Source organism: Hevea brasiliensis, chromosome 4 (genome assembly GCF_030052815.1).
Source record: "Hevea brasiliensis isolate MT/VB/25A 57/8 chromosome 4, ASM3005281v1, whole genome shotgun sequence".
In the NCBI taxonomy this organism is placed as follows: Eukaryota; Viridiplantae; Streptophyta; class Magnoliopsida; order Malpighiales; family Euphorbiaceae; genus Hevea; species Hevea brasiliensis.
Window position 1 is genome coordinate 94,662,985 of NC_079496.1, and position 21,082 is coordinate 94,684,066.

The 21,082-nt window shown below is 32.9% G+C and overlaps 1 protein-coding gene across 2 annotated transcripts; it reads right to left on the minus strand.

Annotated features, from left to right (window-relative positions):
• Nucleotides 1–4,133: 4,133 nt before the first annotated feature.
• On the minus strand, nt 4,134–9,618 carry LOC110640519 (uncharacterized). Of its 2 annotated transcripts, XM_058145729.1 has the most exons (4): nt 9,330–9,618; nt 5,528–5,941; nt 5,014–5,220; nt 4,134–4,663 (listed from the first exon to the last, which is right to left on the minus strand). In XM_058145729.1, exons 2-4 carry the CDS (start codon nt 5,783–5,785, stop codon nt 4,367–4,369), a joined length of 762 nt encoding a protein of 253 aa, XP_058001712.1. In that variant the 5' UTR covers nt 5,786–5,941; nt 9,330–9,618; the 3' UTR covers nt 4,134–4,366. The 2 variants fall into 2 exon arrangements, with proteins under 2 accessions (XP_058001712.1, XP_058001713.1); XM_058145730.1 differs by lacking the exon at nt 9,330–9,618 and having other exon boundaries at nt 5,528–9,322.
• Nucleotides 9,619–21,082: the final 11,464 nt, after the last annotated feature.

Below are 21,082 nucleotides of genomic sequence, written 5' to 3' on the forward strand. Positions count from 1 at the left end.
ACTAGGTCAAATTAGTATCCCGAAATCCAGCAAGTTGCATTAAAATGCACTAAACAAGGAAATGAGTTTGGTAAAATGTACCAACCCTAAAATCCTATCGAATGTGACATATTAATGACACCAAAACCTAATTTACCTAAAACGCATCGAAGGTCGGTATATTAGGTGATTAAGCAAATAATAGCCTTCAGTGAATTACTTATCAAACATTATCATTAGAGACAATTTAATTTAGTACTGAAACACTTCAAATTGTGTTTTTCAGTTACCAAAGACTTAGGAAAAGGGAAGGAAACACTGAGTCCAGACCAGGAGACAGTCATCAGAGGTTTGTGCACAACTAGTTTTCAACTGATTTTACTCTGAATAAGATTTCATATGATTAATTGTATGTTATTGATTTAAATTGTGTTTGTGCACAACAGTATTTCTTTTGAATTTTTCAATTGAAATGAATTATGACTATTTGTACATTATTGTTTTAAATTGTGGAAATGTGTTTGAATGGATATTTATTGCTTGAAAAGCATTGTAAATGATTTGATGGATACTATTGATTGAAAAGCACTGTAAATGGTTTTTGTGGAAATTAAAGATAATTATGAATTGTGTTGCCATTTTGTGAATGAAATTATAACTTTGGAAATTTATTGGATTCTCACGAATCATTTGAATAAAATGTTTGGAATTGATTTTGTGTTCACACTTAGCATGACAGTATCATATCATTCCTTCTCCATTTATGGGGTTGTGATCGTTTATTTTCCTTCTCCATTTATGGAGTCGTGATTGTTTATTTTTCTCCCTCTCTGGTTTACCAGTTGAGGTGATCGGATGAGTACTCATTATATAGCTAGCTCCCTTCCTCATTGATTTCGATTAGTGGGGTTGTGATTGCTTTGTCGTGGTGTACAACGCGGCATTGATCGGAAATTTGTGTCATGGCTTAAGTTGTGAATGAATTGGCAACACTGTATTCTTAAATTATTCAACTAAATTGTGTTGTTATGCGATTTGATAATTTGTGAAATGAACTTTAAATTCTTATTGACATTTACTGTCTTTTGAATTTAACTATGTTTTGATTACTGAGATTTATTGTGATATTGTGTTAAATTCCTTATGACAGTATTGTCTTGAATTTAACTATGGTTTTACGTATCTATCATTTATATGATTTATGAACTGTGATTTAAAGTTGTATTTGGTTAATGTTGTGCACCACTGAGACATTGTCTCAGCGATAGCTTCTCATTGCTGTCGCAGGTAGACAGATTGACAGGGCAGCAGACTAGGCTGCTAGTAAATCCAGCGAGAGATTATCGGGTATAATGAGTATACCACATTTTGCATTTTGTACTGTAATGTATGACCACTGTATGTACATAGTGTTCTTGGTTTTGAGCAGTTGTAAATTCAAATTGTACATTGAAGTTGTAAAATAATTATGAGTTATTTTGGCTTGTAAAAATTGTATTATAATTCTTGTATCTCAGTCTTTGAAAAATCACTGTGGATTTAAGTTGAGAAAAATGTTGTGTTGAGAAAAATGTTGGAGTTGAGATTTGGAAATATATTGAAATGTTTTTTACAGGTTTTCTGAAGAACTGTTTTATCCAAAATACAGATGGCACTCTGCCAAAATTTTTATAGAAATTCCAAATAATTCAAATGTGTTAGTTCTATCACTTTAGTTCAAAAAAGGTTTTTAACACCCGTAAATAGTGCTCACCACTGTAAAAGAAGTAAGAAAAGTTTTTAAAATCCCTTATTGTGTATTTAATGGGTTATCAGTAGACGGAGTTGGTAACTCATTAGGTATACTACGGGATCATGTTATGCCTTACAGAGGGGTAGGGTGTGACAATCTGTATCAAGCTTAAGGATAAGGACTCTCAGTTAAGTTCCAAAAGTTCAAGATTACAGATCTTTGTTTTGGGTTCTTTTATTATATTCCTTCAGATTCTCTTATGTTCTTTTACTTTAATTGCAGCATGTTTGTAAACTCACCATGAGTGAGTAGTTTGTTGAATTCTAGTATTAGGAGAGTAGCACTTTCAATTTCTGTTATGGATATATATTGAGGTTATTTAATGGATTTGAGTTTTGTTCTTTGATTCAATATTTTGTGTTCTCAATGTATACTATGTGTTGGTACCCACTTAGTCATGATATAAGATACTAATTGAAGAACTGAAAGATGAAGGTTAGTATTGGAAATCAGAATTTTGAACCTAGAAAATCTAATCTAGGGATCGACTGAAATCCTCTGTGGAATCACATAATTAATCAAAGAGCTTAAAGGGCTTTAATTAAGATTGATCGCTACGAAAGTAAGGTTCAGGTTACTTAAAATACACCTTAGGTGCCTTGAGAGAGGACTTGAGATATATCTTAGGATTAATTTCCATTAAAGTAATAATTCTCAATCTATTAAATAGGTTAGGTTAAGTCCATAATAAAGTTGAAGTGTGAAATTTTAGTTCTGGAATTGCTTTAGTTAATTGTTTTCTAAATTTAAGTTCATTACTTTGTCTTCTTTTAATTCTTAGCATCTATAGTTAGTTTAAATTTAATCTCTCAACATATTCGATAGTCTAAACAGTCAAAGTTGTTATCTAGCTTGGTACTTGTTCGTGATCCGTGTACTTGTGGGGTTGTAAACTAGCAAACAGAGAGTAATATTGGAGGGGCGAGAAATGATACATATAGAAAGTAATGATATATTAAGATAAAGAGATTGAAAGTATTAGTAATATGAGAGAGAGAGAGATAAAAAATAATAATAATAATACATTGAGATAAAAAGATGGAAAAAGAGGATGCTACATGGAGATAGTAACAATAAATGGATAAAGAGAGATAGAGTATTGGGTATATGATTATAAAATATAGATAGTAATAAGAGAAAAAGATACTGAAATATTTCATAAAATATTAATTTAAAACATTTAGAGAATTTTTAAAAATTTTATTCATTTACTTTAATTTATCAGTATTCAAATTATATTAAAAAAATTTTCATTAATTTGTAAATATATATATTTTTTACTTAGCACTAATAATATAAAATTTGATGTTTAAAAAATATATATATACAATATAGTTTTTAAATAAAAGATAAACAAGGTATATATATATATATATATATATATATGCACATACATAAATAACAAATATGAAATATTGCCTAAGGGCAGACTAGGGTTCAGGTCCCACTAGAGACACCCGTAAATTTTCCTCTTTCACATGTAGTAAAATCAGGTATACCTAAACTTGTTACCCGAATAGCTAAGCGGGTTCAATTGGCGGCTACTTAGGGTGCAAAAACTACGACACATAGTTTTTTCTAAATTCCTAACTTTTTATTTGAATCTGTCCCAGTTCAGGCAAGTCGAGTGCCCGTGAAAACTTGCCCACCTATCATCCCTATAAGCAAGCCTATCCGCCACCCTATTAGCAAGCCTATTAGTAATAATGCCGAACCACAACGTGCCATTGACGATGGATTAACTCCTTACTTTGAGCAATCATACAGTGGAGCTTCCTGCAGAGCTTCTTCCCCTTACTAACCTACCCCACAATGACTTCAGAGTCCAACTCCACAACAATAGAACGACATCCCAAATCCCAGGCTAATTGCAAGCCATGAACCAAAGCTTGAATCTCAGCATACGCCGAAGCTATACCTATAACAAACCCAGCCTTCCATTGCCCCATGTAATCTCTCAAAACTCCCTCACCACCATTCCTGCCAGGATTTCCTGTAGTAGACCCATCAGCATTAAGTTTGATATAATCTCCACTAGGGGGTTGCCAAGAGACAAAAGTAATAGGTTTCCAAGGGACAAGGATTTGCTACTGCAACAGCAGTCTAACCCAAGCAGAGGAGTTATTTTGCAACTGACGAAAAAACACCCTCAGCTTCACATCAGTTGAATGATTCAAACCATTAGAAACCTATCATTCTTCCACTTCCAAATCCACCACATAGAAATACGTTAAACTTTTAGTTAAAGCTGAATTTAAAAAAATACAACAAAAATAAAAAAAAACTAATCTCACATATGGGCCCAAGACCTTGCCTATTGTATTCCACAAAAAAAAATGATGGAAAGATGAGAGCAAAGACAAAAATGCAAACGTCTTCAGAAGTTGACAATGATTTAGCTTTTTTAATACTGCTATTACAGAATTGGCATTCACTCTTTCCTCTCAGATCTCGGAAAGTTTTAATTTTGAGATAATACAACAAATTTATCAAAGTTCAAGGAAATGGAGACCAGCAAGTTATTGTATGAAATTTTCATTTATCAAGAGGGAAAAAGGTGCACATAACGGTCGCTTTGGGAAAGAAATAAGCCCCTCAGCATGTCAATGTCCCTAAGGTGAGCAACTCTTGTACAGACACCAAGTCAGGAAGCACAACTGCACCAGATTTTCTCCACTCCTCAGCATCTGGAGTCTTAAACCTATCCAATAGTAATGCGTGCATCCCCACACTCTTTGCCGGCCTGTAGTCTTTCCGCATGCTATCCCCAATGTGCAGAACTTCTTCTGGTGCAATATTTCCAGCCCTCTCAAGGGCAATTTCGTAAATCCTTGGATCCGGCTTCTCTACACCTTCAAGACCAGAGAAAACACCAAAGTCCCACTTTGACCCCTGATTTCAAAAAAAGAACAATCATATTAATGGCATATTAGGTTTGTTATCAGTTGGGTTATGTAAGGATAGCATCAAATTTGAAGCATTCGAACGTTTAGTGCCTAAAAAGATGCACACATGTATTTTTTATTTTTTCCTGGTGATCTTCATACATACTTGAGCATTTGTCTAGTTACTTGCATATGTGTATTTTCCTAAGGTTTTTCATACAAGTCCATGTTTCCAAATCAGACAGACCAAAATCAGATGTTCAGTTACAAAATCAACTCTAAACTTAGCAAAAATTAAAAGATTTAAAAAGAATAAATAATATAACTAACACTGATCCAAAGATGATATTTGTTTACCTGATCCAAACCCAAGGCTGGAAGGATCACATCCTGATAACGGTATTCTGCGTTGCTAACAAGCCCAACTAGAAGTCCCTTTTCACGTGCCCATCTCAGGAAAGGTTGGGAGTCTGGAAATATAGTATAAGGGGCAGATGAACCAAATGATGCATATATGCGCCGGAAGATTTTCTCAAAAGTCTCTTCATCATAATCATATCCAGCCTGAAAGAAAACAAAATTCATTTCTTCGAAATGCTATGTTAAAACCTAGAAAAACACACACAAACAGACAATTAAATATTTAACCCAATGATGACTCAACATCTTTCCCCAACATCAAATTGTCACAACATCACAGTCAGGAGCCACTACAGTTAAGCTGATATATCTATCAAGGGAACATTGCAAAGTTTCTTCTCTTCTAAAATAAATAATGGCATTGTGTTCAAGCAGTGTGACACAAAATTATAAGCAACAGGTCATTAATCGAGACAGGCATGCCCAAAGACAAATTTGCTAAATTATATACCTTGATGAAGGAATTTCTCACACATGTTTTCCACCAGACAATGTTAGGCATTTTAGCTGCATGCCCAAAACATGGATAATTTTTTGCCATATCAGTATATGCAAGTTTGAAGCCATCATGCACACGCTTGTAGTCCGGGCATGGCAGTCCAACAGACTTTGCTGCCATGCAATAGTAGTCACCAAGCTCACCTTTGTAAGCTATGAGTGTACCAGTGACATCCACAGTGATACAGCGTAATTTTGATATCAGAGACATTGCATCAATCGTATAGCAGGTTTCAGAACTGGGAGAACGCCAAAAGTGTATATTGAGGAAATTTCAATTCTCAGCTTAATATTAAAAATATGCTTGAGGCAATAAACGACATTATGGAATGAGCAATTCCTTCAGTAGATCTGACAAGTTCTTTGACTGCATGATTGAGAAGAATGGATTACAGGATGCTAACATGACTAATAGACTTCATCTAGTAAACTTTTAGTGAACATTACTTTTTAACATACAAAATCTCCTAAAACAATTTGTTTGAATATCAAGCATAACAACAGAAAGATATTATCAATAAAGCCACCAAATAGTTTCTAAAGGACAGGTTACATCAAATAATAAAGAACCATATATATACATTGTGATTGAATCTCTTTCAAATTTCAAAGCTTCAACAAATCAATCAATGATGTGAATATTAAGAAAAATATAAGCATAATATATAAAATTTTCTCAAACAATTTCGTTTGACATTAAACATATCAATAGGAAAGGCCTTGCAAATCAAGCCACTAAATCATTTCTTACGGATAGATAAATAGCCATACCTACCCACTCACCATTTGGAAAAATTCTTATATTAGAATTCAATTCAAATGATTTTGTAAGAACTTTCATGTATTTGGAATAACTTTTAAAATGGTAGAATTCATTTGAATTTTGACATTTAAAATAATTGAAAAGTAAGATGAATATGCTTTTACTTCTATTTTACCCTTATTTACAAAGAAAAAAAATATATATGTAGTTTAAGTGGGCTGTTTTAGGATTTTAATAGGAGAGTTCATTAAGAATTGTATCCTAAAATCATATCAATTTTGGCATGGATTAATTTCTTTCAAAATGACTTCTTTAAAAAAATTTAAAAAAAAAAAAAAAAAAAAAAAAAACTAAAGAATTGAATTCTAGCAATTTCAAACTTTTTAAATATGAGCATTAGTCAAATAGAATTCAACTGAATTGAATTCTTTCATTTATGGATTTTCCAACTATGATTCTCTTTCAAACTTCACAGGTTAAAAAAAAAAATAATCAGATGACATGAATAATAAGAAAAACATAAGCACAACATACAAAACTGGATGTTGATTACATGCTGCTTCTGTGACTGGATATTTGATGCAATTATGATAATCAAGAATGTAATACTTGAAGAGGTGACACAACAACAAAACTAATGATAAGTGCAATAGGTAGAGGAAAGCAAAATCAAATGATAAGTCTAAATAAAATATAAGTGATGCAGTATAGTAAGAATATATTTATGAATTATTTTAGTTCAATTTTTCATTGTAAAATGAGGAACTTTAGGATTTTATTAATTAGGAGTTTTATATTATTTAGGATTTTATTATTATATAGGAAGTAGTATTTTATTTAAAAACTTTAAATTGATTTGGGATTCTTCAATTTCTTTTGGTTTAGTATTCCTAATAAGTTACTAATAGGACTACTTGATAAACAATAAATGGCATAGGTATTTTATTGGGGAGAGTCTATTATGATGTTTTTATTGACAATTAAAAAGATTTTGGGAATTAGTTTCCCTTATTTATTTGAGAATTTGTTTCTCTAAAGAATGTGTTTCTCTACCAGTTGAGGAGGATCTGTTTCTGACCTCAATTTGGGATCAGAACTTGTTCTACATCAATAAAACTTGCTTATTAATGATAAGTGCACTAAAATATAAGACTTGCTTAGTAGTAGAAGGAGAATTGGAACAAAGTAATAAAAATATAAGACTTGATTAGTAATAGAAGTGGAATTGGAAAAAAGTAAGGCATGCAAAGCTAAATGGATTCTATCTGATCACAGCATATACAAGCTTGATGATTGGCTAGCAAGCATTTTGTCCTTTGCATTGCAATTATCAAGTAGAAAGCAGGCATAATATAACTGATAAAGGGCAGCATTGCCAAAGATAAAAGAAACAAGCACAAGAAATGTAGCTGGTCAATTGATCCAACAGAATACATATTCCATGAAAGAACCCAGCGAAAAGAATATCTCTTGGTCTTAAACAACAGTATGTGACAAATAGCTGTCAAGAAATAGATAAATAACAAGCTCAAATAGAAAAATGTTAAATATGAGCAAAGGTTATGCCAGGCTACTAGCCATATTTCTCTTGAAATATGATGGACAGCAAACAAATGATAAAGTAGTCAAATCAAATTGACAAGTGATAATATCTTTGAATTTGAAAACTAATCAGAACATTTAGAAGATTTTAGCAAAACTTCAAATCACATAGAATGACACAACATGAATCATACAAAATGAGGTAGAAGATTAAGCAACTCAACAATCACTCTTTCTATTTTATTTTATTTTATTTTATTTTACATTTCCCTTAAGGAGTTTGAAAAGCTGTGCAAGATGAGCTCCAAAAACCAGAAAACAATTCCTCTTCAAATTGTTGTGAGACCATGAACCTAGATTCAATTAAATAGATATATCCCATCAAACTTGAAAATCCAGAAAGATATTTTAAATCTATCACACCACATGCATTCTCCATAATTTCCCTCCTAGGATTTTCATAGTAATGAGCCTTGATCTAACTGTTAGGCAAAAGATCATACCAATATGTACAATCAGAGCTAGGAAAGAGCTCTGAGAATCATCTTTTACCACAATCAATAGAAGTAGTAATTGCAGTAAAATTAAATCTACTTAAGGTACATATTCAGTGAAAATTTTAGGAGTTACATTGGAAATTGAAAAGAAAAAAAATCATTTCAAAGGGCCAAAGTCTAAAAACAACTTTCAATCATCCTTGGTGAAATTAAGACCAAACTTTATCTTTATTTCTTTATTCAATTATGTATTTTCATTTTGTGAAGTTTTTAAATATAATGTAAATAAAAGTTAAGCAGATTTTAGTACCAGATTAGTTACATATAACATAATCCCTCTTCAGTCTCCAAGACTATGAAATTGCTAATAGCATGGTAACATTCACAGATGGTCTCAAGGCTAATAAATACATCATATTCTATAATAGGAGGTTGCACATAAACATATTTCTTTTGTCACCCACATCATTTTCCTCTTTTCTTGCTCTTTTTTATACGATTTTGAGTACTAAATTATACAAGAACCACTCGATCAAATTGCCCATAGAAACTAAATCCAGCACAAAAAAGCACAAACCGAGAATGCAAGCGACTTCATCAAGGATTGGCTTAAAAAAAAAAAAAAAAGAAAAACTTCATCAAGGAGAGAGAATGGAGATCAACAGCGAAATCCAATTTAATATAATCACGGATTGTGTCAGTATCCTGCTTCATAATGTAGATATCCCATGATTATCTTCTTCAAAAACAAAAAGAATATCAATATCATGCAATGAAAAAGAAAACCCAACTCAGAAATAGATTTTTCTTTTACTTCTTTAGAAAAGAAAACAAATACAGGGGGAAAGTCATCCCAGGTCAATTAACATTCTACAGAAGAGCAAAGAATTCAAATGAATAATAAAAAAAAAAAGAGCATAAACCCATTAAGGGAAACTGAAAATTAGACGTACCAGGAAGCTGAAATGAAAAGGAAACAGAGTTGGTTCGTCGAAATGGGCACTATTTTGTTTTGCCTTCTTAAGGCTTTGAAGGTATATTTGGCTTCACCTAAAATAAAATGTTCTAAGCAAAGGTGAACTGAATGTTCTAAGCAAAGGTGAACTGGGACCCCTTCACCTGCATTTACTATATACATATATATAAGATCCTGTGACAGAGTTACAAAGAGCTGTTCGGGGAGAGAGAGAGAGACGTGGTTTACAAGTACATCTCCCTTTCTGAAAATCGATAATAGATGTTTTTGAATTATTCGCCCAGGAGGCTATTTTAATTTTGTTTTTGCCCTGCCCTTTTTTCTGATTCTCTATTTCCGCCAATGTTGTTGGAATTCTTTTGCTTGCAACCCTTTTTATTTTTAAAATAGAAAATAATTTTAAGAGAATTAAAGATAAATTTATTTTTCTTTAAATTTTCAAACAATTGAAAAATTGATTGTACCAAAAAAAAAATAAAGATACAAAAATTATTTTAAATCCAATTATAGTTTTTTTTATATGATTTTATTACTAAAAACTAAAATTTTTCGAGTTAAATTTTTAGAATTTCACAATAAATGACAAATATATATTTTATATAATTTTGACATATGGTTAATTTTTCAAATAAAACAACCCTGTTTCATTTTTTATTTTAAATACCTCAAATTTTTTTAAAAAATAAATTATTAAAATTTAATCTTTACCTTTTATGCTATAAAATAAATATTTTAATACTCATTCAATAAATGTTTTGAGAGTCAATTTTTAGCTTTAAGCTCTCAATAGCTACTTTGAGTTGTCAAATAGATTTTAAAACATTTGTTTTAAAAATGATGAGCGATTTAAAATTATGTTTATAATATTAAAAAATATAATTTTAATTATCAATTTTTTTAGTATTTAAATATCTCCAATAGCTTGTGTTATTTTTTTAGAAAAGAAATTTAGGAAATTAAAAGTGAATGAGATTAGAAGAAAAATAAAAAATTATCATTTTTCTTATAAGTTTTTTTTTTATAAACAAAATGATTTGTGTAATTTTTATGTTTTGACAAGAAAAAATGAGAAGAGAAAATTGTTACATTTTTACTATTATATCCATATTAAATAAATAAAATTATATTAAAAATGACTGTGCCAAATAGTATGGTATAATTTTATAGTGGAATAGTATGGTAAATTATTTATAATATAATTTTACAATTGAATAATTTTTTTATCTAATATAGTCCATTATAATGTAATTTTATATATAATAAAATTATATTAGTTGAATGATAATTTATTCTCACATTAAATTTGTGTTCCGGTATATATATATATATATATATATATATATATATATATATATATATATATATATATATATATATATATATATACTTGTAGTTTAAAATTAAAAATTAAAATAAAATAGTTTATAAAATTAAAATTAAAATAAAATAAAAATCAATTTGTGAAAGTTAATTTGAGGGCACAAAACCATAATAGAAAAATTAAAAGTATTTTTTATTCTTTTCCGTCCAATTTTAATAAAAAATAAAATGATTTAAAATGTTCTTAGTATTTTTCATATAAATACTCATAATTTTTTTCTTTTTACAAAACATAAAAATTGAACTTTTATTTTCTTCTCTTTTTAACAAAATAAAAAATTTAATTTTAATAAAAATTACAATTTCATATATAAAAATCAGCGAAATTTGATGTTAATTAAAGAACCTCAAATAAAAAGAAGGGGTTTGGGAAGGAAATGTTGATTGCAACCGGATAGAAGCTATGTGCCTCGTAATAAAAAGTACTCAATGAAAAGGCAAAAGCAGTGGACGCTTGCCTGTGGTATTAAGTGCGAAAGTATCAGCTTGGGTTTTGCAAATTTGTCCGGTGTTTGAGTTTTTACCGAATATAAACTTTTACTATTGTGATTCATTTTTATTTATGGCATTTAAATTTTGTATGATAATTAAAAAAATAATTAAATAATATTATTTTAATAAAAATTTATTAAGAATTGATTAAATTATTATTTATTTTATTTAATTATTTTTTTATAAATATTTATTATATTTAATGTATATAATAAGAAATTAAAAAAAATAGCAATTAAAATTACTAACTAAACATAAGTATATTTAGTTGGTAATTTTCACTACTCATCTATTATCAATCAAATTTAAGTTAACCAATATTTGAATCATCTTTGTTATTTTTTAATAAAATAAAGTATATTTGATAATTATCGACTAAAAATATAATTAGCAATTATCAATTAAAAATGTAATCAATAATTTATAAATATTAGTCAATATTTTTATGGCCAAATTGTAGACATTGAAAGCAAATAGTTACTATTTACTAATTTAAAATTTTGTTGGTAAACACCTACTAAATTTATTTGATCAGTAAATTATTGATTATATTTTAATGCTTACCGTCTAGAAAGGTTTGGTCGGCAATATTCTTAATTTTTAATTATTTTAAAGTAGGATACTGACAAAAAAAATGGCCGTTAAATTTTGTGTACATCTTTTTTTAATTGTATTTAATTTGAAAAAAAAAACCGAATATATATTTTAGTTAGTATTTTTTTAACTTAATAAATTGCCTACAACATTTAATAGTGAATATTTTTTCTATATTTTTAATTTATGAATTTCAAAATATTTTATGATTAAATTGAAAGTTAATAATAATAATAATAATAATAATAATAATAATAATAATAATAATAATAATGCATCAATAAAAATAATTATTCCATATGACAAATTAAATATAAAATTCACAGCAATAAAATTAAAAAAAAATTTGTGAGTAAAATTGAAATTCAAATATAGCTAAAAATACTTGATACAAGCTCTCTTGATAAATTTCAAAGGAACAGCCAGTCTTGTTTTGGCAGCTATTGGACCGTCCCTCCAATCAAGACTAAGTGATTTTCCACTCTTTTCCAGCCCTCAACATCCAATATGAAGAGAACCAGAAAATAATAGCTAAAGGACAATTGCAAGCTTGGTTAATACCCCACACTCTCCCTGTAATGTATATAAAATTCAAACATAAATAGTATATTCTGATTGAGCAAGACACACATGAAAGACAAGCTGAAAAGAAGTGAAAAGAAGTGTTTTGCTTTGAAGCTGAAAGTAGAAACTTTTCTTTTCCTATAAATGGTTAGAGCCTAGCTAGAACTCTTGTGCAAAGTTATAGTTTCCAATTTTTGCAAAATGGACAAAAGCATCTTCAAAGGTTGGTGGAGTTGCTGCCAATTGTGCCTCCACCTAGGGACTCCACTTTGATGCCACATCAGACGCCAACTAGGTTGGACTTGCTGACGTGGTTGCTAACGTGGCTGCCACATGTATGCCACCTTAGACGAATGCCATTTGGTCTCTTGGCTCCTAAAATATACTAAGGAATGTACAGCAAGGTTGGCTTTCCTCCTCCAAGTCCAAATAGAATGCTTGCAACAGGTTGGACTTTGTGATGTGCTCATGTACCAAGCCTTGAAGCTTCTTAGCCATTACTCTAGTTATTGGACCTTGATGAGCCATGATGACAGGATCCTCATCATCCTCTCCCTCTTCAAAAGAATTCGACCTCGAATTTTCATCATCTGCATAATAGGGAGAAAGATCAATGACATTAAACGTAGCACTTACATTATACTCACCGGGTATATCAATGCAGTATGCATTGTCATTTATCTTCTCAAGAACCTCAAATGGTCCCTCTCCTCTTGGTTGACGCTTTGATTGACGCTTGGAAGGAAACCATTCTTTCCTAAAGTGCACCCATACCAAATCACCCGGTTGGAACTCAATATGTTTTCGGCCTTTGTTGACTTGGTTGGCTCTCCTTGCATTGATCCTCTCCATGTTTTGTTTGGCCCTTTGATGCATGGATTTTACAAGTTCAGCCTTCTTCTTTCCATCTACACTTGACAACTCATTAGTAGGCAATGGAAGCAAATCAAGTGGAGTGAGAGGATTAAAACCATAAACTAATTCAAATGAAGAATAACCAGTAGAAGAATGCAATGACTTATTATATGCAAATTCTACAAATGGTATGCAATCTTTCCAAGCCTTAAGATTTTGTTTGATCATGGCCCTCAACATAGTTCCTAAGGTCCTATTGACCACTTCAGTTTGGCCATCTGATTGTGGATGGCAAGTAGTGGAGAAACACAACTTGGTGCCCAACTTGGCCCAAAGTACCTTCCAAAAATGACTCAAAAATTTAATATCCCTATTACTAATGATTGTCCTTGGAATGCCATGCAATCTTACTACTTCTTTGAAAAATAAACTTGCAATGTAAAATGCATCATTAGTTTTGTGATAACGAATAAAATGAACCATCTTGGAGAATTGGTCAACCACCACAAAAATGCAATCATGCCCTCTTTTAGTCCTAGGCAACCCCAACACAAAATCCATAAACAAATCGACCCAAGGCTCACTAGGCACACTCAAGGGCATGTATAACCCATGTGGTTTCAGTTTGGATTTCGCTTACATGCACACCACACATTTGGCACACACTTTTTCTACATCCTTCCTCATGTGTGGCCAATAAAAATGCTCTTTCAAAATGTCTAACATTTTTGTCACACCAAAATGCCCCATTAAACCTCCCCCATGTGATTCTTTAACTAACAAGTCTCTAATGGAACACCTAGGCACACACAACCTTTTATCCCTAAACAAAAATCCATCATGCCTATAGAATTTCTCATATGCAACATTCTCACATTTAGCATACAATTCAGCAAAATCAACATCATTTGCATATAGTTCTTTCACAAGCTTAAATACTAACATTTTGGCATCAAGTAGGGAAAGAAGTGTGTACCTCCTAGACAAGGCATCTGCAACAACATTTTCTTTACCTTGTTTGTATTGAATCACATATGGAAAGCTTTCAATGAACTCACTCCATCTAAAATGGTGCTTGCTTAACTTGTTTTGGCCCTTCAAATACTTGAGTGACTCATGGTCACTATGGATTACAAACTCCTTCGGCCACAAGTAGTGTTGCCAAGTCTATAATGCTCTCACCAATGCATACATTTCTTTATCATAGGTGGAGTAGTTCAAGGAGGCACCACTCAACTTCTCACTGAAGTAGGCAACAGGTTTCCTTTCCTACATCAAAACAGCACCTATACCCACTCCAGAGGCATCAATTTCAACTTCAAATGTTTTAGAAAAATCAGGCAATGCAAGTAAAGGCACAAAACATAACTTTTCTTTCAACAAATTAAATGCATGCTCTTGTCAACCCCCACTTAAAACCCACATTTTTCTTGACTATTTCATTAAGGGGTGCAGCTATGGTACTAAAGTCTCTCACAAACCTCCTATAGAAATTGGGCAAACCATGAAAGCTCCTAACCTCACTCATAGTCCTAGGTCTAGGACAATCTCAAATAGCCTTAATCTTTTCCTCATCTACTTCAATACCATTTCCACTCACAACATACCCCAAAAAGATAACTCTATCCATGCAAAATGTACACTTTTTCAAGTTAGCATATAATTGCTCCTTTCTAAGCACATCAAATACCAATTTTAAATGGTGTAAATGATCTCCCATGTTCCTACTATACACTAGAATGTCATTAAAGTACAGAACAATAAATTTTCCTAGGTATGCACGCAAGACATGGTTCATCAAACTCATAAATGTACTAAGTGCATTAGTCAACCCAAATGGCATAACCAACCATTCATACAATCCATATTTGGTCTTAAAAGCAGTTTTCCATTCATCCCCTAATTTCATTCTAATTTCATGATAACCACTTGTTAGATCAATCTTGAAAAATATGCATGCACCATGTTACTCATCAAGCATGTCATCAAGTCAAGGGATAGGATGTCTATAATTAGTGATTTTGTTTATGGCACGACAATCCACACACATGTGCATAGAACCATCCTTCTTTGGCACTAAAAGAACTGGCACAGCACGTGGACTCATACTCTCCCGAATATGGCCCTTTGCAAGCAACTCTTCCACTTGCTTTTGAAATTCCTTAACCTCCTCCGGGCTTGTCCTATAGGCAGGTCAGTTTGGGATCACGGCTCCTGGAACAAAGTCAATTTGGTGCTCAATTCCTCTAATGGGTGCCAACCCACTCAGAATCTCTTATGGAAAGACATCTTGGTACTCTTGCAAAAGAGGCATAACACTAGAAGGAATAGAAGTGTCATGGTAAATTAAGGCTGAATAGGCTCTCTTGCCAATAAGGACAAACATACACCTATTGTCATAAAAAACACTCCTCACATGTCTTGCTCTAGCTAGCAAGCTCACTGGTTTTTCACTTTTCTTTTCCTCACTTTCTTTTGCACTTGAACTTCCCTTAATGAAATCTTTTTGCTTTATCTTTTCCCTCTTCTTTTTCTTTCTCTCACTTTTCTCTCTCTTCTCCTCTCTTTCTTTCCTCACTACGGTTTCTTTTTCCAACATCTCATCCATAGCCTTTTTTATTCTAGCTTGATCTTCATAAGCCTCATGGGTAGTAAAGGAGCTAATGTTACCCTTCGGCACTCAAACTCAAATGAGTGCTTATTTTTGCACCCATCATGAGTGACATTCCTATCAAATTGCCATGGCCTTCCCAAGATGATATGACCAGCATGCATTGAGACCACATCACATAAAACTTCATCCTTGTATCTCTCAATTATTAAGGGAACCAGCACTTAAAATTGCACCTTCACTTCCCCACATTCATGCAACCATTGCAACTTATATGGTCTAGAGTGCCTAATCATAAGTAAGCCAAGTTTTTCAACCATCAAGGTACTTGCAACATTACAACAACTTCCACTGTCTATAATCAAGCTACAAATTTTTTCCTTCACCATGCATTTAGTGTGAAAGATGTTGTCTCTTTGCAATGCATCATCTCCATTCTCCTCCACAATTTGGGCACTCAAAGCACACTTAACCACTAAGGCTTGTCCCCTCATGGTAGGTTCTATATCGTCCGACTCCTCTAAGGGTAGTTCTCCCTCACCTTCATTTTCATCATCATCAACCGCATAGTCATCCTCACTCTCTATCTCACCATTCGGCCTCACCATTATCACCTTAGCATTGGGACATTGTGATGCATAATGCCCATGCCCTTGACACCTAAAGCATTTGATGTCCCTAGTCCTCCCACTTGAAGAAGCAGTCATCTTACCCTTGTCATACACATGTGGTTGGCTAGGTGTGTTTGGTTTTCCAAAAAACTTAGTCTCTTCCTTTTTATCCTTTGACGCCACCTTGTCATCCTTAGGACTTTTGGTCCAATTCGGCTTGCAAAGTGTAGAAGTGGTAGCCAGCCTCATTTGTCCTCCATACTTGGCAAATCTTTTCTCTTTTAATTGCCTCTCAATTTTAATAGCCATATTGAGCATGTCATCAATCTCAACATAATGCTGTAACTCCAATTGAAAGGTTATATCTCTATTAAGTCCTCTCAAGAACCTTGCCATAGTAGCCTCCCTATCCTCATGAATATTGGCTCTAATCATAACCATCTTCATTCCCTTAAAGTATTTTTCCACACTCTTGGTTCTTTACACCAAGTTTTGTAGTCTTTGGTGCAATTCCCTATAGTAATGGGAAGGCACAAATCTGCCCCTCATAACCCTCTTCATTTCATCCCATGTATCAATCTCTTCTAAGCCATCTCTCCTCCTTTTGGTCACCATTTGGTCCCACCAAACAATTGCATAGTCTGTGAATTCCACCACAGCTAGTTTCACCTTCTTCTCTTCAGAGTAATTATGGCAATCAAATATGAGTTCCACCTTCCTTTCCCACTCTAAGTATAGATCAGGATCAACTTTGCCTTGGAATGGTGCCATCTTCATTTTTATGCCATGAACATTTCCATCCACCCGGTCCATTCCATCTTTCCCTCTTAAACCATCCATTATAGGTATCCTAAACCATCTACCTCCTCTATTTCCTCTTCCTCCTCTTCCCCTAAGTCCTCTATTCCCATAGTCTTTTTCATAAGCATAGGAGTTTCGGTCATCATCATAGTCATCATAATAGTCATAGTCATCATCCCACTCAGTACCAAAATTTAGCACATGTACCCTAGGTCTAGCTCCACCTTCATTCGGTCTAGGATTTGTATTTCTCCCATTACTTCCAATGTTCTGGTTTCGATTCTCCCCATTAGGTTCAATCCGAATGCCATTGCCACTTCCACTTACATTTCTTCCATTGTTGTTGCCATTGCCACCAACACTTCCATGATCATTTCCCCTAAAACCTTCATTCGAGCTAGCATTACTTTGACTCCTTTCAACCCTTTCAAGCCTATCCAGAATGGTATTCAAGGTCATATTGATTCTTTCTATGGTTTGCCCCACTGCTTGTCTATAAATAGCTTCCGGTATCTCACTTCTTTCTTCACTAGTTTGTCCAACTACTTCATTTGCCATGTTTTAAGACCTGTAAGAAAATTAGTTAGCTATAACATCTCACCACTCCCTTGCGTGTTTCACTCTAAATTAATGTAACTCAAGTGTTTCCCTCAAGTATCAGGCCTTTTTACCTTCTCCTAGTCTCACACACACTTGCCTTTTTCCACTCAAGCTCTTGATCTCGAAGTTCTTAAATGAACTATAATGTCACTCTTTAGGCAGCCTCTCAATTAAGTTTTAAGGGCTATTCAAGGTGACAACAAGGAGCAAAACGTGAAGAAGAAATTTAATTGCTAACTCTAGAAGCCAAATGATGAAAGACTCCAATAATGAAGCAAGTATATCCAAATGATATAATCTTGCTAAACTGATTTTAATACACTCAAATGACACTAAAACAAAGTAGAAAAATGTTGTTTGGGGTCCCAATTGTCCAGTTTTAGGAAATAACACAAAAATGGCCTATTGAGTGCAGTCCTTTAATCACTAAGTAAGTGGTAGAATCTATGCACTTAATTTGATATGTAGGCTGAATATAAGGTCAATAATAGCCCCAAAAAGTTTGAGCAGGTTATGGGTTGGTTTGCTTAAGGGTGCTTCAACCCAGGCCCTAAAACAACAAAAATCAAAAAATTCACAACACTTGGCCAACTATACAAATTTTGTTATTTTCTTTGGTTTTTTTTTTTTTTTTCTCTTCTCTTTTTCCCCTTTTTTTTTCTGCTGGCCAAAATCCTAAGGTTCAAATAGGCAGATTTTTGCTCAAGTCAACAATAATGAAACTCAAGCACTCCAACACACATACACTAACTTGTAAACAGTTCCAGCACTTTCACTACTCTTCCAACAACACAAACACTCCAAATACGCTCCAAATGTGGAAAAGAAGCAAGAAAATTTTTTCAATTTCATAAGGAAAGCACACAGTAGAAATGGAACCACATTGTAAAAAAGAACTCAAACAAATACAAAAGGGGAAAAGACACAAACACATATGAGGGTTAGTAATTCCTGGTGTTAACTTTACTACTAAACATTATATGCAAGGAAAGTGTGAAGAAAACAACAGAAAAATAGAAAAAAGAGAACTCAACTCAAACACAAAGATAATACAAAGAAAACACAAGAAGAAAAGGATAGTGAACTGATTTGGAGAACCAGGCTCTAATACCAAATGATACAAGCTCCCTTGATAAATTTCAAAGGAATAGCCACTCTTGTTTTAGCAGCTATTGGATTGCCCCTCTAATGAAGACTAAGTGATCTTCCACTCTTTCCCAACCCTCAACATCCAATGTGAAGAGAACCAGAAAATAATTTTAAGATGGTGTTCAATCTAAGAACAATTCTTTCCAGAAGAAATACCCTTGAATTTCAATTAAAACTTACAAGAGAACAAACCTTGCAAGAGTTGTAAATAAAGTTCATACAAGAGCAAAGCTCCTTAGAGCATTACAACCATGGAAGGCTCTCTCTACCTCTTAATTACAATATGAAATCTAAAGCTAAAAAATGAAAACAAGAGTAGCTATATCTGCTGGAGTGGATATTTGGCCAAGCTTCCCTAATGGCCAAAAGACAATTGCAAGCTTGGTTAATACTCCACACTCTCCCTTTAATGTATATAAAATTCAAACATGAATAGTATGTTCTGATTGAGCAAGACGCACATGAAAGACGAGCTGAAAAGAAGTGAAAGAAGTGTTTTGTCTTGAAGCTGAAAGTAAAAACTTTGCTTTTCCTATAAATGGTTAGAGCATGGCTGGAACTCTTGTGTAAAGTTATGGTTCCCAATTTTTGCAAAATGGACAAAAGTATCTTCAAAGGTTGGTGGAGTTACTACCAATTGTGCCTCCACCTAGGCACTCCACCTTGATGCCAACTAGGATGGACTTGCTGACTTGGATGCTGACGTGGCTGCTACATGTATGCCACCTTGGACGAATGCCACTTGGTCTCTTGGCTCCTCAAATATACTAAGGAATGTATAGCAAGGTTGGTTTTCCTCCTCCAAGTCCAAATAGAATGCTTGCAACAGGTTGGACTTTGTGATGTGCTCATGTACCAAGCCTTGAAGTTTCTTAGTCATTGCTCTAGTTATTGGACCTTGATGAGCCATGATGACCGGATCCTCATCAATATTGAGACAAATATAGTTTTAAATTGTCTCATAATTAAAATTTTTAAGTTCTTATGCACCTAGCAGAAAGCAACTAAAGATTTTTTTCATCCAAAATCAGTAAGCTCAAGGCAAAATAATTCAACCAATTTTTACCCAACTGTTTGGGTTGCTGCAAGCCTCTTCCTAGCCTCCTCAATGATTGACAACTTGATACCCTTGTCCTTGGGGAGAGACACCCATGGTTTGTTACCCTTTTCTAATAATGAAGACCACTACGCAAGTGAGTGGCAACTCATGACCAGTGGCATCTTGAATGTGAATTGCCTCGAAACTCCCCTTGTGCTTCTCCTTGTTCTTCATAACTCCAACCTACCCCCTATTCCTTCCTCGAGTGACCATGATAAAATTTCCTACATCAAATTTGATGAAGTTTGCAATCTTGTTACTCTCTAGGTCTAGCTTGATAGTGCCTTGATGAGTGGCTCTGGGTAGCAGATTGTGCGTTCATCATAGGTGTTTAGGAAACGATACCCTTTTGGCCAAACTGAATAGATCAGACTTTGCAAAGCTTGAATTGCAAAGCATTAACCCATTAATAGCATTGACAAGAAGTCATGCATTATCACTCTATCACCCATATATATAATTCATAGTATTTTTATTATGAAAAGCAGCAATGCAAAATGTAATAAAGGGCAAAAAAATCATGCATAAGTGATAAGAAAAATAACCTTAACCTCATTATTCTCTTTTTATTGATATACAATTTCATGCTATTATGTTATTTCTTTTTAAAGGATACAATTTCATGTTATTTGGTACAATTTTTGTGTTGCCTCCTCCACCAAAGAAAATTCACTGTTTTTATAATAGGAAACTACTTTAATATGATTTACACCTATATTAAATTAATTAATTTTTAATGATTTTAATTTAGTTTATTTATCACCTCACTAGTGTACATTTTAAAAAAAGTTATACACTATAATAATTACAAATACAACTTAGAGTAAATTCAAGTAAAATGAATTACATTCAGATTACCTATTTCTGATGTTGTAACAAAACAAAAGTGTTTCTGATTCATGCATATAGTTGAAGTTGAAAAAATTATTCAGCATGCACTTGAATTCATAGTTTTTTCTGATAGGGAATAGAAC

Excerpts from the sequence above, each read along its gene's own strand:
- LOC110640519 (XM_058145729.1), bottom strand. The coding sequence starts at position 5,785 with ATGTCTCTGATATCAAAATTACGCTGTATCACTGTGGATGTCACTGGT. Across the intron at positions 5,221-5,527 it reads TGAGAAATTCCTTCATCAAG|GCTGGATATGATTATGATGA; the intron begins GTATATAATTTA and ends GTTTTCTTTCAG. Across the intron at positions 4,664-5,013 it reads CAGCCTTGGGTTTGGATCAG|GGGTCAAAGTGGGACTTTGG; the intron begins GTAAACAAATAT and ends TTTTGAAATCAG.